We start from the raw sequence: 14,277 nt of genomic DNA on the forward strand, positions 1-14,277 counted from the left end.
AGAAAAATCTCATTTCTCATACAAAATCTGCCCCAACTGTGCTTCCTTACAATTCATTCCTTTGGGAAAACTGGTCTTCAGATATGAGTTCAGAATTATTTCAGACTTCCAGGAATGTTTGCTTCACATAAAATGAAGCTTTTAAATAACTAATACATAGATGATATAGGGGACATACTTAACATGGAAATAGTATAAAGCCAAAATCTCATATGTACAGAAGATGGTAGAGTAAGAGGCACTTCAAAGACTGACCTCTTAATGCCAGCCCAGACTGTAGAAAGTAGAACATCCTACTTTTATGTACAGTTTAAAATAAACATAAATTACTTCTTACAGTTACTGGCAAAGAAACAAAACTCATTTCCTTCTTTTTTCTAAACTACTGGGAATTGAACTCAGGACCTTGTGCTTGCCAAGTAGGCACTGTGTAAACTCATTTCTTTTAGGGACTATAAAATTAAACATGTAAATAGACAGGAACATGTAAAAATTGTACAGTAATAACAGATTTTAAAAAGTATGTAACATGAGTCAGAAAACATTTAGAATAGAGACAGCCTTAATCTTTAAACACAACACACAATAATTTAAAAAAAGGAGTTGCTAATATTTCCCCATATGACATGCTGGATATTACTGTTAGAATAAAAGGAAGTTAAGACTCTATGTGTTTTATATAACTAAGATGAAAGCTACTATATATGACATTAATACAGCTCAGAAAATCTGCTTAATAATCCCTTAGAAATTATGGCATAGTTCCCCAAATTTTGGAGATAACGATTGATTTGTACATTATGTTATAATGCACTACACCACCCATTTCAACATCAACTCAGATTTATATACCTCATTTTCAATGTAGCTGTTGATAAGATCTTGGCCCAGCTGTCTACACAGGCTACTGTGGATAGGCAGATCAATGCTTTTGCCTTTTCCTTTTTTAATGGTCTGATTTAATCGATCCTGCTTGTCTGAAGGAGTTGACTACAAAAGAAATTTGAAAGAGTGTTAATTTCTAAAACTAGCTGAAAAATAAGAGTGATTTTAAAGGTTAAAAAAAGGTAAAGTCAAATAAAATCACCACCATCTACTATAAAGTATCATTTTATTTATTTATTTTTGTTTCTTTTGGAGACAGGGTCTTGCTATCCAGTTCAAGTGGCCTTGAGCTCATTCTGTTGCCCAGGCTGGTCTTGAACTCACAACAATCCTCCTGCCTCAGTCTCCTGAGTGTTGGGAATATATGCATGCACCACTACGCCTGGCTAAAGTACTATTTTAGTAAACACCCATACACAAAAACTCGTACATAAATGTTCTTAATAGTGTTTCATAGTAAAAAAAAAAATCCGTCAACTAAGAAATAAAATGTGATAGGCATTCATACAATGCAGTATTATTAGGCCAAAACAAGGAATGAAATACTGATGTATCTTAAAACCAGGATGAATGTTGAAAACATAATGCTTAGTGAAAGAAAATGTTTATAAATGCACTATTATTTTTGATTTTATGAGACTGGGTCTTGCTGTGTAGTTCGGGCTAGCCTTGAACTTACTATGTAGCTCAGGTTGGCCTTGACTCACAGCATCCCCCTTGCCTCAGCCTCCCAAGTGCTGGGATTATAGGTGTGTGCCATCATGCCTGGCTCACAAATGTATTTTTATGAAATGTCCAGTATAAGCAATTATGATTGCCTAGGGTTGTTAGGAAGAGGGTTTAGGGTAAAGGGGAATTCCTGTTAATGAGGTTGTTTTGGGGGGTGATGGAAATGTTCTAAAACTGTGATGATGGTTGCACAACTCTTAATATATCCAAACCCACTGAATTATACATTTAAATGGCTAAATGAGACATACAGTATATCTCAAGGTATTAAATAAAAATTGGGTAAATTAGAAGCCAAAAAAAGGGGGGGGGCAAAATGCAAATATTACTGAAACAAGCTTCAGGTTAAAAGTAATTTTAGAGTCTAGGATTTAAAACCTCTGTGAGAAAAATCCATACAGCTAATCTGTACAGAATGTATTCTGTGGAACTTAGAAAAATCTATTGAAGATGATGGCTTAAATCTATAGCTATAGTTATTTGGGTGACGGGGGCACAGTGTCTCATTTACTTCCTGTGGTACCAGGGACTGAACTCAGGACCTCTGCACGGAGCTACATTTCCAGCCCGGTTTTATTTTGAAAGTTACTAAATTGCCCACACTGGGCTTGAACTTGCAATTCTCCTGTCTCAGCCCCCCAGAGTGTTGGGATTACATACAGGCATGTGTTACTACACCCAGCTGTTTCCTCTTTCACTGGCAGTGATTATCTCAATATTATAATCATTCTCAATAATAAAGACATTTATTACTTATATTTTTTTGTGGTGCTGGGGATCAACCCCCTAAAGTTTGTATTTAAAATACTTTTGCACAAAGAGAAACATGATATTCAGGAAAATGCTTAAGGAGTAGTAAACTCTGAGATACAGGGCATTACAAATTTATACTCATTTGGCTTGTTCCATTTCATATTTTCTTTGAGGTTTATGATTTTTGATTAGAAAAATGTTATTGAAAAATATTTTTCCCTATCAAAAAAACCAACTTTGTTTGTAGTATTAAGGTTCACTATTGAAAAACCTTTGTATTAAAACACTGATATGTTATTTATTTTAGCTATAGAGCTTTCTGTACTTTTCTACAGTATAAAGACTTAAAATATCAAGTATATTAAGAACAAGCATTACAAAGCAAATATATTAATTAAAAATACCAATCTCAAAAGATCCAACTACAGAAAAAGTACACCAAACCTTTGTTTTGGCTCCTGTATGATCAATTTCCTCTTCTGGGGTATGTTCAGCATGACACTTTTGATGACCTCCTTCTTCTTGGTCAACCTGCATTTTGTCCTGGCAAGAAAATATGTAAGATAATATATTTCATCTGTCTTTTTAAAAAAAAATTAAATTACATCTTAGAATTTAAGCCTGTTAGGGGATGTATGAAATAGTAGAGGCTCATTTTTCAAATAAGACTAACAACAACAAACAGATCAACAGGTAGGTAAAATAAAAAGAACTATACAATCTGCGAACACACCTTGTTTTAGTCACCTGTGACCAAATTGCAAAACACAGAAAGCTGTCCTCAAACTTACAAATCAAGATTTACAAAAGCAAGCTTACAAAAAATCCATTCAAGTTGATATGAAAAATCTTTATAAAGAATGTAACATTAGAAAATAAATTTAAGACAAAAAATTTTTGTTTTGAAAAATTCCATTATATATTTTAAAATGGAGTAAAATACTGAAGAAAATTCAACAAAACTGTCAGAGGAGATGTTTCTGATGTAAACTTTTAAGCTTTTTTTATATCTAAAGAGAAACTTTATCCAGCAAAAACCCCCAAATCAACTCTCCATTTGGCAAACAATCTTTAGTAATACATTTTTTGACTCTTTTTTTTTTGGTTTTTCTCCGGTACCGGTAACCGAACTCACAACCTTGCGCTTGTCAGGCAGGCGCTTTTGCCGCTGAGCTAAATCCCCAGCCCCTTGACTCTTAATACTATTCACCACTTCCTCCTGAAAAAAGCCTACATACATGTCTATATCTGTTTTCATGAGAAGCCACTTTGAAGATATCAATATGTAATACAACCACCATTGTTAATTCCCTACCACTTTGTTTGTAACTCTGTATTGTCTGTATTGTGCTTGTGATATGTTGTAAAATGTTGTATGTCTGTTAATGTTTCCCTCCTTTTATCTTTAAAATAAAAAAAAAACTGAAAAAAAAAAAGCCTACATACAATGATCAGAAAAAATTATATTATTTATAATATTAGGTATAATAGGTATAATATTAGGCATAATAAGTATAATATTCAGTTATACCTAACATAAATATGTAATACTGAAAACCTATCTTGAATAAATGCTCATTTGTGCCAAAGAGAATAATAAATTAGAGCACAACTGTTTCTAGTTAAAAGAATTATTTCTGATATTCTAGCTTCTTCTTTCCAACTCTTCTACCTGCCCAAACCCTGTGATAGACAAGATATTAAAAAAAGTGAGGCTGGGGTCGTTTGTTAACTCTTATGTATTAGGGAAAAATGTCACCAAATGGTCACAGTGCTTAATCATTAACAATTTTTATTTTGCATTTATTCAAATAACTTTTCTATTATTTATATATTTATATCTTTTTGCATATAAAAAAAGAAAAATAAACCAAATAGCCAAGGTATTTCTAGAACTTCTTTAGATTTAGAATCTAGCTGTTCTGGACCACTTCATTTAGTTGTTAATGTCTTTATTTTTCTATCCAGTATTAACCTCTGTGCCTGTAAAAGGATTCGTGAGCCAGCAATTGTTTAAAAAATCAGTCTAGTATTTTCTTACAAGCCACTTACCCTGCAAGTTTTATAATTTTTTTATCTTACTAGATGGAAGTCAGTAGACTTTTCAGACAACAGCCAGGACTTGTATTCTTCCTTGAAATGGTCTGTAGTATGACACAATTGCAACTGCCTAGTCATGGTACTAGGAATAACAACCAAGCTCACATATGAAGCAGTTCGAGAACTGTCATGACGACTGCCATGGCTGAATATAAAATGTGATTATTTGCAGTGATTAACCCATCCCAATTTGGTTTATTATTATTCTGGTTTTTTTTTTTTTTTAGACAGGGTCTCACTGTCCTATGTAACCCAGGCTGACCTTCAATTCGCCACCCTACTGCCTCAGCTTACAGAATGCTATGATTACAGTCATGCACCACCATTCTTGGCTCCAATTTTGTACATATTAAAGAGTAGATAATTGCAATTGTATAATTTATACATGTACATGTATATATATAAACATATATAATAATTTGTTAATGCCTTATTGAGACAACTTTAAAAGAATATTAACAATAGTGGTGAAATTAATGGAAAAGACTATAAACTCTGGCTTCTCTGACTGACTTTAAACTTCCTGCCATATCCAACACCATATTTTAGGTGCTCATCATTATTCAAGACATAAATAAAAAGCACCTGAGAAGGAGAGCCAGAATCATTATCATGAACTATAGTATAAGGCTTTACTTGATTAGTTCTCTTGATCTATCTTTTCAGTTTGTTTTTCTTGCTAAGTGTTCCCTTCACTAATACCAGCCACTGTTCCATTTGTCACAAGAACAAAGGGCTTCCTGTCTCCTGGACTTTGTGCTTGTTATTCCGTCTACCTGGGCAGCTAACTATCCTTTCTTTACCATCAAAATACGTTTTTCATCTCTCAGGCTGTCTTACCTGTTCCTTCCTAGATGGCTTTCCTCATTATTATCACAGTTAATTCCCACCATGCATCCCCATTCATTTCCTTTTATGTTATTTTATTACTTTCTTGCCTGGCCTTTTCCACTAGAATGTAAGTTACAGATGTGTAAAGACCTTTCTATGTTGAAGTGCCTAGAAGAGTTTTTACTACACATAAATAATCAAGAATTTGAATAAAAATAGATAAAAAGATAAAAAACCCACACGGTCAGTAATTAAGAAATAGGTAAAGTAGTAGTAGATGCATGATGAACAGCATGTTTTCTTTGATTTCTGGTTCTACTATGCAGTCTAAGATATGATAACTTAATATGTTCAGATATTCATCTACACCTAATAAAAGATGTTCTTATACTAAAGAAGACAATCTATATCATATTTTCCAGGAAAATCTAAGCTATCTTAGTTTTGAATGAAAAAATTAAGACACACGAAGTAGTCGTTCATAAATTGACTCTCATAGGAAAAAGGCTCTTACTATGCCACAGTCAGCAATGTTTAGCAGTAAGGAGAAAATCAGTAAGTTAGTATCTTATTTTCCGCTCTAAAATGTAAACAATTAGTTTCCATAGCCTAGTCTGAACTATTTCATGCTTTGCGAAAACGTAAAGTGATAACTTTATGATCTTTAAGCCTTAAGCTTTTTTAAAACCTGTGGATACAGAATTAAAAGAGAAAAATACTAGAGAGAACCATTAAGAAAGTATACAGGATGTTTCCCATAAAAGGTGATAATATTATCTCTCATATTAGGAATGATAAGGAAATAAACTACAACTTATCCAGCATCTATTTTATCAGCTATGGTAGAGGTTTCAAAGAATATATATGTGAATGTACTCACCACAAATGCTAAGTATGTGATCCACAATATTAGTTGCCTTTTTTTCTCTTGATTATGTAAATTTTAAAAAGAGTATATAGGAATATCTTATCTGGAAATTCTTTTAATGAAAACCTTAATTAGCTGGAAATGTCCTAGTCAACCCAAAGCACTTTATCCCAGAACACTAACCCAAAACAAGTAACTGAGTGGCTAAAGTAGTTATCACTAATCCAGGTACTTAATTCACAGGTGATTCTTTTTCAGTCCACATTCAGAAATTATCCTGAAATACCGGTTAACTGGATTTCCAGTCCATAGACAAACTGAAGGAGCCAAAAAGAAATTTTAAGGGAATAGGTGCTATACTGTATATCATACTATTCTTATTTTATTTATTGTTCTCAAGGGTTCACTAACATTATCTAGAGAAAATTAGAATTGGCATAAATACTTTTAAAAGGTGTGTGAAGAAAGTGAAATGGTTACTAGTAACTGGTCCTAGAAGGTATACAGAATACTTTCAACTATAGTAAAAATAAGTATTAATGGCTTAAATTTACATGTCTGACATATATAATTGTGAATTATTCTTTTTGTTTATTTGAGATAGGGAGGTGCTTGTAGTGCGTACTGGCTCTGAACTCACTATGTGGCCCAGGATGGCTTTGAACTCATGGTGATCCTCTTGTCTCAGCCTCCCAAATCTTGGGATTAGAGACATGTGCCACCATGCCTTGCTATTGTGAATTATAATTTTAAAAAATAACTTTTCATTAATGGTCTGTGTGTTAATTTATGAAAAACTGATTATTTCACTAACATATTAGGACTTTTTCTCAATTCAAGTAAGGAATGATAGATAAAATGACACACGGGAAGCATGAAAAAGATGCCATGGTCCTTTAAATGAAGTACTTTATAGCTTAGTGGTTCAATTTTGATTAATCTAGAAGAAAAGATTATACAATACTTATTAAAAACAAAAAGACAACCTTCAAAGAAGGGAGAAATCATATTAAAACTTAACAAAAGGATTCCCCCATATTTTTCAAGATGGGTTTCACCATTATTTCCCAGGTTGGCTGCTCAACTGTCTAAGACTACACAGCCACATGCCACCATGCTTGGCTTGAAAACTTACTCTTTTTTTTTTTTCTGTGATGAGGGTTGAACCCTAGGCTCTGGAGGCAAGCACTCTTACCACTGAGCTACATCCTCAGACTGCAAACCCATTCTTAATATGCACAAACAGATGAAAAATCTTGGGCAGATTTCCAATTGTGACTGGAAGAAAACCCCTAACAAACACCATTAACAATATTTTACAAAGAGTACACATATAAATAATAAAAACTAATATAAATTTTGTGCAGCTGAATATAATCAACTTCTCCTAACATTCCTTATTCCAAAAGTAAATTTGGTGTCACATAACTTGTATAAAGAAAAAATACAAAGTCTGCATTTGCATGTGACAGCATATACAGTATTCCTCTGCTTAATTGTTATGAACATTCTCTAATTAAACCCTAGGGGAGAAAAAGCCATATGCATGTATTCTTAGTCTAAAAATATGTGTATATATAGTTCAAAACTTATTCTGACTTGGTTTTATCTATAGGCTAAAAATCAAGCCTTAATGGAAACTAAGAAAAAAATGATTTCAAACTCACATGGCTCCATATAATACTATGAAAGATGCATAAGCCCCTGAAAAGTATATTACAATGTGAAAGATGAAGATTTAAATAGAATTTTTCTTCAGTAAAGTTCACACTGATTATATAACAGAAAGTCAAAGTAAAACCTCAGAAATTAATATATTCAACTATTAAAAGTACCAGTTATGATTAAAATACCATATATATATATATATATTCATAGGAGCCTTGAGATAGAATTTGTACATACCAAATCATCTTTGTTTTCACTCTTAAATGAAGTTTCTGTTTCCATAGGAGCATCATTATGATCCCCTTCCAAATTTTGCTTCTCAACTACAGATGCACTAGCCACACTGAAGACTCCATGGACGTTAACACGAACTTTAACCTTTACTTTGGAATTATCACCATCAGACTGTGGGAACACATTCTGAATAGTAAAGGTCCCTTAAGGAAAAAAACAGCTTTGATCAGTATCAATTTTTATTCAACAATTTGGATGGTCATCTTTAAGACGAGGGCAAATAATTATAAAACTGTGATCAGATCTTGATTAAAACTACTATGGGGAATGCACTTTCCACAGGGTACCTCTTTCACATCAAAGCAAACCTGATATTAAGACTCAAAAGGGTCAAGTAACTTGCTCTATATCATTAGTTCTATGAAAAAAAGTATTGCAACTCTAAAACCAAAATAACAAAATTTAATTCTTGAATTTGAGAACAAAATATGTACTACTTTTTTGGTGTTAAATTTACAAATCATAATCATTGTGATATAGCACATAAATAAAAATTCCAGACATTTTTTGATTCCTCCTAAGCAAATTTAAAAGACAGAATGCCACACAAAAAAATTGGGTAGTAAAAACTTTGGCTACCTTTTTTAATGAATTGAATTGTATCCCAACATTCATATGTTGATGTTCTAACCACCCCAGTAACTCAGGATGTAACAGTTTATGAAGATAGAATCTTTAAAGAGGTAATTAAGCCGGGCATGGTGGCGCACGCCTGTAATCCCAGCACTTGGGAGGCTGAGGCAGAAGGATTGTCGTGAGTTCGAGACCAGCCTGAGCTACATAGTGAGCTCAAGAACAGCCTGAACTGCGTAGCGAGACCCTGCCTCAAAAAGACAAAAAAAAAAAAAGTAATTAAATTGAAATGAGATCATTAGGGTGGGCCCTAATTCAGTATGACTAGTGTTCCTTCTAGAAGAGAAATCTGAAGAGAGACATACAAATGTGAGAGAGAATGTCATGAGAACATGAAGATGGTTATCTAGACACCAAGGGAAGTGAACTAAAATTTAATAACCCTCAGAAGAGACCACATTTGCTGATACCTGCATTTCAGAATTCTAGCTTCTACAACTGAGACAGTACAGTCTGCAAAAAAAGTATACATCAGGAAAAGAAAAACTTGTATAACTATTTTAATTACTGAGATATCATGAGATTAATACAAGTTACCTTTGGTCTCTGCAATTACAAGACATGCTCAAAGTGTGGCCATCAGCTTCCACTTATTAGTATGGTGAATTGCTTAAGTATGTATACATTTTTTTTTGGCAGACTGTACACTTCTACTGTTTCAGCCATTTAGCTTATGGCACTTAGCAGCCACCTTAGTGAACTAACATAATTTTCAGTAACTTCTGGTTAAATAATGTCCTTAAAAATAATTAGTATCCTTTTTAACCTATCAATATATAGACAATTTTAAAACTTAAAAACTGCTTCTCTTTAAATGTTATAAATTTCATTTTGCTTTACATCATCTGAAATGATTACTCAGTTAAAATGGATATGATAATCTCTTGTTATTACTTTTAGGTTACTCTAATAAATATTTATTGTAGCTGTTGCCTGTTAACAAATTTCAAAATCAGAAGTCAGTATGGTAGCACAATTTGATTTGAGTTTTCCTACCAACATATACTGACAAACTTTTCTGGTCAATTGTACAGCATTTTAAATACATATGTCAAAATGCATTAGGAATACTCAAACTATGTGCACTTTCCAAAAATAAACTGAGCACAAAAAAGTGCACATTTAGAAGAAAGTAGAACTATCTTTCTTGGAAAATCCAAGGCTGACTTAGTTCAAATGTCACTCTGTTTCCTTGATTCTACATATTATTTATAAAGGTCAAAAATTTATAGAGTTTTTTTCTTGAGTTTTCTTACCAATTCTTGGATCAGGATAAGGCACTTCATGTAAGTTAGTGTAAAATGCTTCTAGTTCAAATGGCTCCTTCTTGTGGAAAGTAATGACTTTCGAGAATGGGGCAGGATGGTTCTTACAGAATACTTCACATTCCCTAAAATGCAGTGGGAAGAACACTCAAAAACAAATAGCAAGCTACTCATGAACCTAATTACAGAATCCATTCATCTTTAATTCACAAGGAGCAATTGCAAACATACAAGAAGTAAGAAAAAACAGAGATTTTGTTACAAACATCCATTTTGCCAAATTTATGGCTCAAAGCTCTCAGAATGTCTACCACAGTAAGATACTTCTATAATACTAAAAAAATAAATTACCTGAGAATATATGTATTTTAAAGTCAACATGCAGGGTCCTCACACCTGAGGACTAGGTTCTTCCCAGTAACCTTCAAAAATACTTGCCATATGTAACCCTCTTTAACTCCAGCTACCTTTTTGTTTGTTTGTTTGTTTGTTTTTTTCTGGTACCGGGAACCGAACTCATGACCTTGCGCTTGCCAGGCAGGCGCTGTGCCGCTGAGCTAAATCCCCAGCCCCTTCCAGCTACCTTTTTAAAAAGATCTTTTATTTGGAAATAATTTTAAATTTACACAGCGTACAAAACTAAAGATAGGACAAGAGCAAACAGTACTCTTCCTGCCTCAAAACTGACAATAAAATAAGCCGTTTAAGTGCTCTATAGTCATTCAGATAAGACTCATAATCCACATTTTTGAAATTTGTACAATTTCATAATCTCTCAATTTCTTGGGGATATTGATATTTAGAACACAGAACAAAAATTGGAGAGAATCTTCAAAATGTAAGTACAGATTTAGGGCATTTTGCAGGCTATACTGCTGAAAAGTAAGTGAGTAAAATATTTAAACATCAATCTTGTCCTTTTTTTTTGAGACAGGGTCTCACTATATAGTTCAGGCTGGCCTTGAACTCGTGGCAATCCTCCTGCCTCAGCCTCCGAAGTGCTGAAATTACAGGTGTGCGCCACCACGCCTGGCCATCAAATGCCAGTCTTGATTTTGGTAGGGAAGCAAGCTACCTCAGTCGTGTTATGAATGGAACGCAGATGTCAACAAAAGATTTAAATTTGCAATAGTGAGAAACTCTTTTTTACTGTTGGTATGTTACATTTAAAAGTATAGGAGAAAATGAACTTGACAGGTAATCTCATGAATGTTACAGGAATATACATTATCATATTTTTTTGGTGACTTAAATTGGCAATAGTGAAAATAATGTGCATACTCCAGGTCAACAATTCTACTCCTATACTGCTTTACCAGACAGAGCTGACAAGGATATATACTCAAAGATGTTTCTAATAGTATTACTTAAGACAGCAAAACTATGAGTTAATAGTATCTTGGTTAAGTTTATTATAGCATACATAGACTTGAAAAGTTATTGTCTCTTAACATGGAAAAGTCATATACAAAAATATTTTAAAAGCAAGATGCACTGGCGATACAAGATGGTGTACATACTAAGTAGCACAGAGCATGTTTTCATTTATGAATATTCAAAGACAAGGCCTGCAGAGATAACAGTGGCTATCAAAAATGGTTACCTCTGTAAAATGGGCTAAGGAAGCTGGGGTACGGCAAATGTAGATATTCAAGTTTTAACATTTGTACACTGTAATTTTCATTTTAAAACAAGCACCTTTTACTTTTATAATAAAATATGAACTTAAAAATATGCCCATCATGGTTTTATCATTTTTATATTATAATACTTTATTTTGAAGTATTTGACAGGATTTTAACAAATATAAATGCCTCTAACTTAGAAAAAGTAGGTTAAATTGGTTAAAGATTTATGATAAGCTCTAAACAAGATTTTAAAAATAACTCACCCAGTTCCATCTTCAAAAGAGGTCCTCCATCTTAATGTGACTGAATAGGGAACAATGTCTGTTATAGAAAATTCACGTACTTTAAATGCTGGTGAGAGAATGGCACACTGAAAATAAGAAGTATACCATATGTGAATCAATAGATACAACCTTATTTCACCCCGACTGAACTGCTTAGTGAAGTCGTAGTAAACTGTTACACTTTAAAAATTCCCGCTTTTTAGTTAAGAGCCAGAGAACTTTTTATGTGACCTTATAAAAGTTAATGTAGTAACATTTTCAAATCTTCAAAAGAAATTCTAAAAGGGCATAATGCCAAGAATTTATAAAATAAATGATCTTTCAGTGTAAATATACTTTTGTTTTGTTTTGTTTTTTCTGGTACCAGGAATCAAACCCATGACCTCGCGCTTGCCAGGCAGGCGCTGTGCCACTGAGCTAAATCCCCAGCCCCTTTCAGTTTAAATATAAAATCCTACTATAGCTTAAACATATAAAATGATATAATAATTTAGGCTTATTGATTGGAATAATATTTAAAAGGTTACTTTAGACCTATCACCCCTTCTAGCAAAATATAAAGAAAAACCTGTAATGCACATCCTCTTGCGACAGCTTCATCAGCATTTAAAGTGGTACTTATATCTTTAAGAAAGAATTTAGTAATCTGTTCCTTCACTGCAGGAATTCGCGTTGCTCCACCTACAATTTCTATACTGCTTATGTCTTCACGTTGTAAGTCTGAAAAATAAAATGTTTTTCAATGAGAAAAATAAGATACTCTTGAACAGTCTGTTAACAGTAGGCTTTGGAAAGGTTGTTTTGGAAGGGGGGTTCTTGCTATGTAACTGAAGCTGGCCTTGCAGTCTTCCTGCCTCAGCCACCCAAGTGCTAGGATTACAGGTGTGTGCCACCATACCAGATGCTTGCAAGTATTTTTTTAAAGGTGGATTTTTTTATATGCTCAAAAGAAGATAAAAACAGAAGATTAAAAACAAATTTTGAAAATAGTCCAAATTTAGTAAGTATTAATTATCTAAGTCATCAGCACTGAACTTGGTCCAGATTCCTGGAGTGAATAAGGGACAGACAAACACCCCCGGAATTTTAAAGAACCTCTTTAGAGTCCTTTTACCTCACAAATTTCTACAGAAGGTGTTTTTAATTGGTTACTAAAACCATTTTTTTGGTGTGTGGTGCCTTGTGCATCTACATAACTATTCTACTACTGAGTCTCAACACTTTTTATTTTACTCCAGCCCTTTTTAATTAATTTATTTATTTTTTTTGAGGCAGGGTCTCACTGTGCAGTTCAGGCTGGGTTTGAGCTCACTTTGTAGCCCAGGCTGGTCTCGAACTCACAATGACCCTCCTGCCCCAGCCTCTCAAGTGCTGGGATTACAGGCGTGTGCCACCACGCCTGGCACCACCCCTTTATTAAATGTTCATTTTTATTGGTATATATCTGTGATATATAATAATTACAATTATTTTGGGGAATTGGTATACACATATATCATACCTTAATCATTCTTTTATTTTCTCTTCCTCTCTCCATCTTATCCCTCCATCCCAGGTCCATTCCCAACTCTCTAAAGTTTACCTATCTGTTTCCTGTCATCTCTCTTATTTTGCTTTTTATTTTATCTTCGCATTTTCACATAAGAGAAACCATGTAATATTTAACCTTCTGTGGTTGGTTGATTTTATTTAGCATTATAGTCTCAAGATCATCCATCTTCCTAAAAATGACTAAAATTTATCTTTCTTTATGACTGAGAAGTACTCACTGTACATAGATACTGCATTTTGTTTATCCAGTCATCTGTTGGTGGACATATAGGGTATTTCCAAAACTTAGCTATTATGAACTGTGCTGCTATAAACATGGGTATGCAAGTGTCACTGTAATTTGGTATCTTTAACTCTTTAATCTTGAGGAAGAGACCCAGCAGAGGTATATATATATGTGCCTAACAGAAGTTTTGCTTTTAGTTTTTAGAGGAATCTCCATTCTGGTTTGCACAGTGGTTGTAGTTTACATTTCCTTTTTGTTTCTTACTTGAGACAAGGTCTTGATGAGTTGCCCAGGTTACCATCCTGAGTAACTGGCATTATAGGCATGTGCCACCTTATCTTTGGTTACCAGAAGTCTTTTTGTTTTTTGATTGTAAAGGTATTTTATTTTGTAAGCAACAATCAAAATATATTTGTGCTACTGATTTCTTCAAATATTAAATGAGATCTTAACAAAATTTGTCCATTTTGATGTGTTCTTGTACAACTTTGGAATCTGCAAAGACCCTGACTAATGAAACAAAGTAATTGCACAACTGAGACTGAAGGTGATATGGTGCTGC

General features: G+C 33.5%; 1 protein-coding gene across 3 annotated transcripts in view; it reads right to left on the minus strand.

Annotated features, from left to right (window-relative positions):
* Positions 1–14,277, minus strand: part of Hspa4l (heat shock 70kDa protein 4-like) — a 54,548-nt gene that overhangs the window by 11,172 nt on the left and 29,099 nt on the right. For all 3 annotated transcript variants that reach the window (XM_005386743.2, XM_005386747.2, XM_013515311.1), the window contains exons 10-15: positions 12,507–12,658; positions 11,918–12,024; positions 10,018–10,151; positions 8,072–8,271; positions 2,812–2,910; positions 853–990 (exon numbers count right to left, since the gene is read on the minus strand). In XM_005386743.2, the coding sequence (XP_005386800.1) occupies positions 853–990; positions 2,812–2,910; positions 8,072–8,271; positions 10,018–10,151; positions 11,918–12,024; positions 12,507–12,658 (830 nt within the window). The remainder of the gene's footprint in view (positions 1–852; positions 991–2,811; positions 2,911–8,071; positions 8,272–10,017; positions 10,152–11,917; positions 12,025–12,506; positions 12,659–14,277) is intronic.

The sequence above is a fragment of the Chinchilla lanigera genome, unplaced genomic scaffold (assembly GCF_000276665.1).
Source record: "Chinchilla lanigera isolate Chin_1 unplaced genomic scaffold, ChiLan1.0 scaffold00027, whole genome shotgun sequence".
Lineage (NCBI taxonomy): Eukaryota > Metazoa > Chordata > Mammalia > Rodentia > Chinchillidae > Chinchilla > Chinchilla lanigera.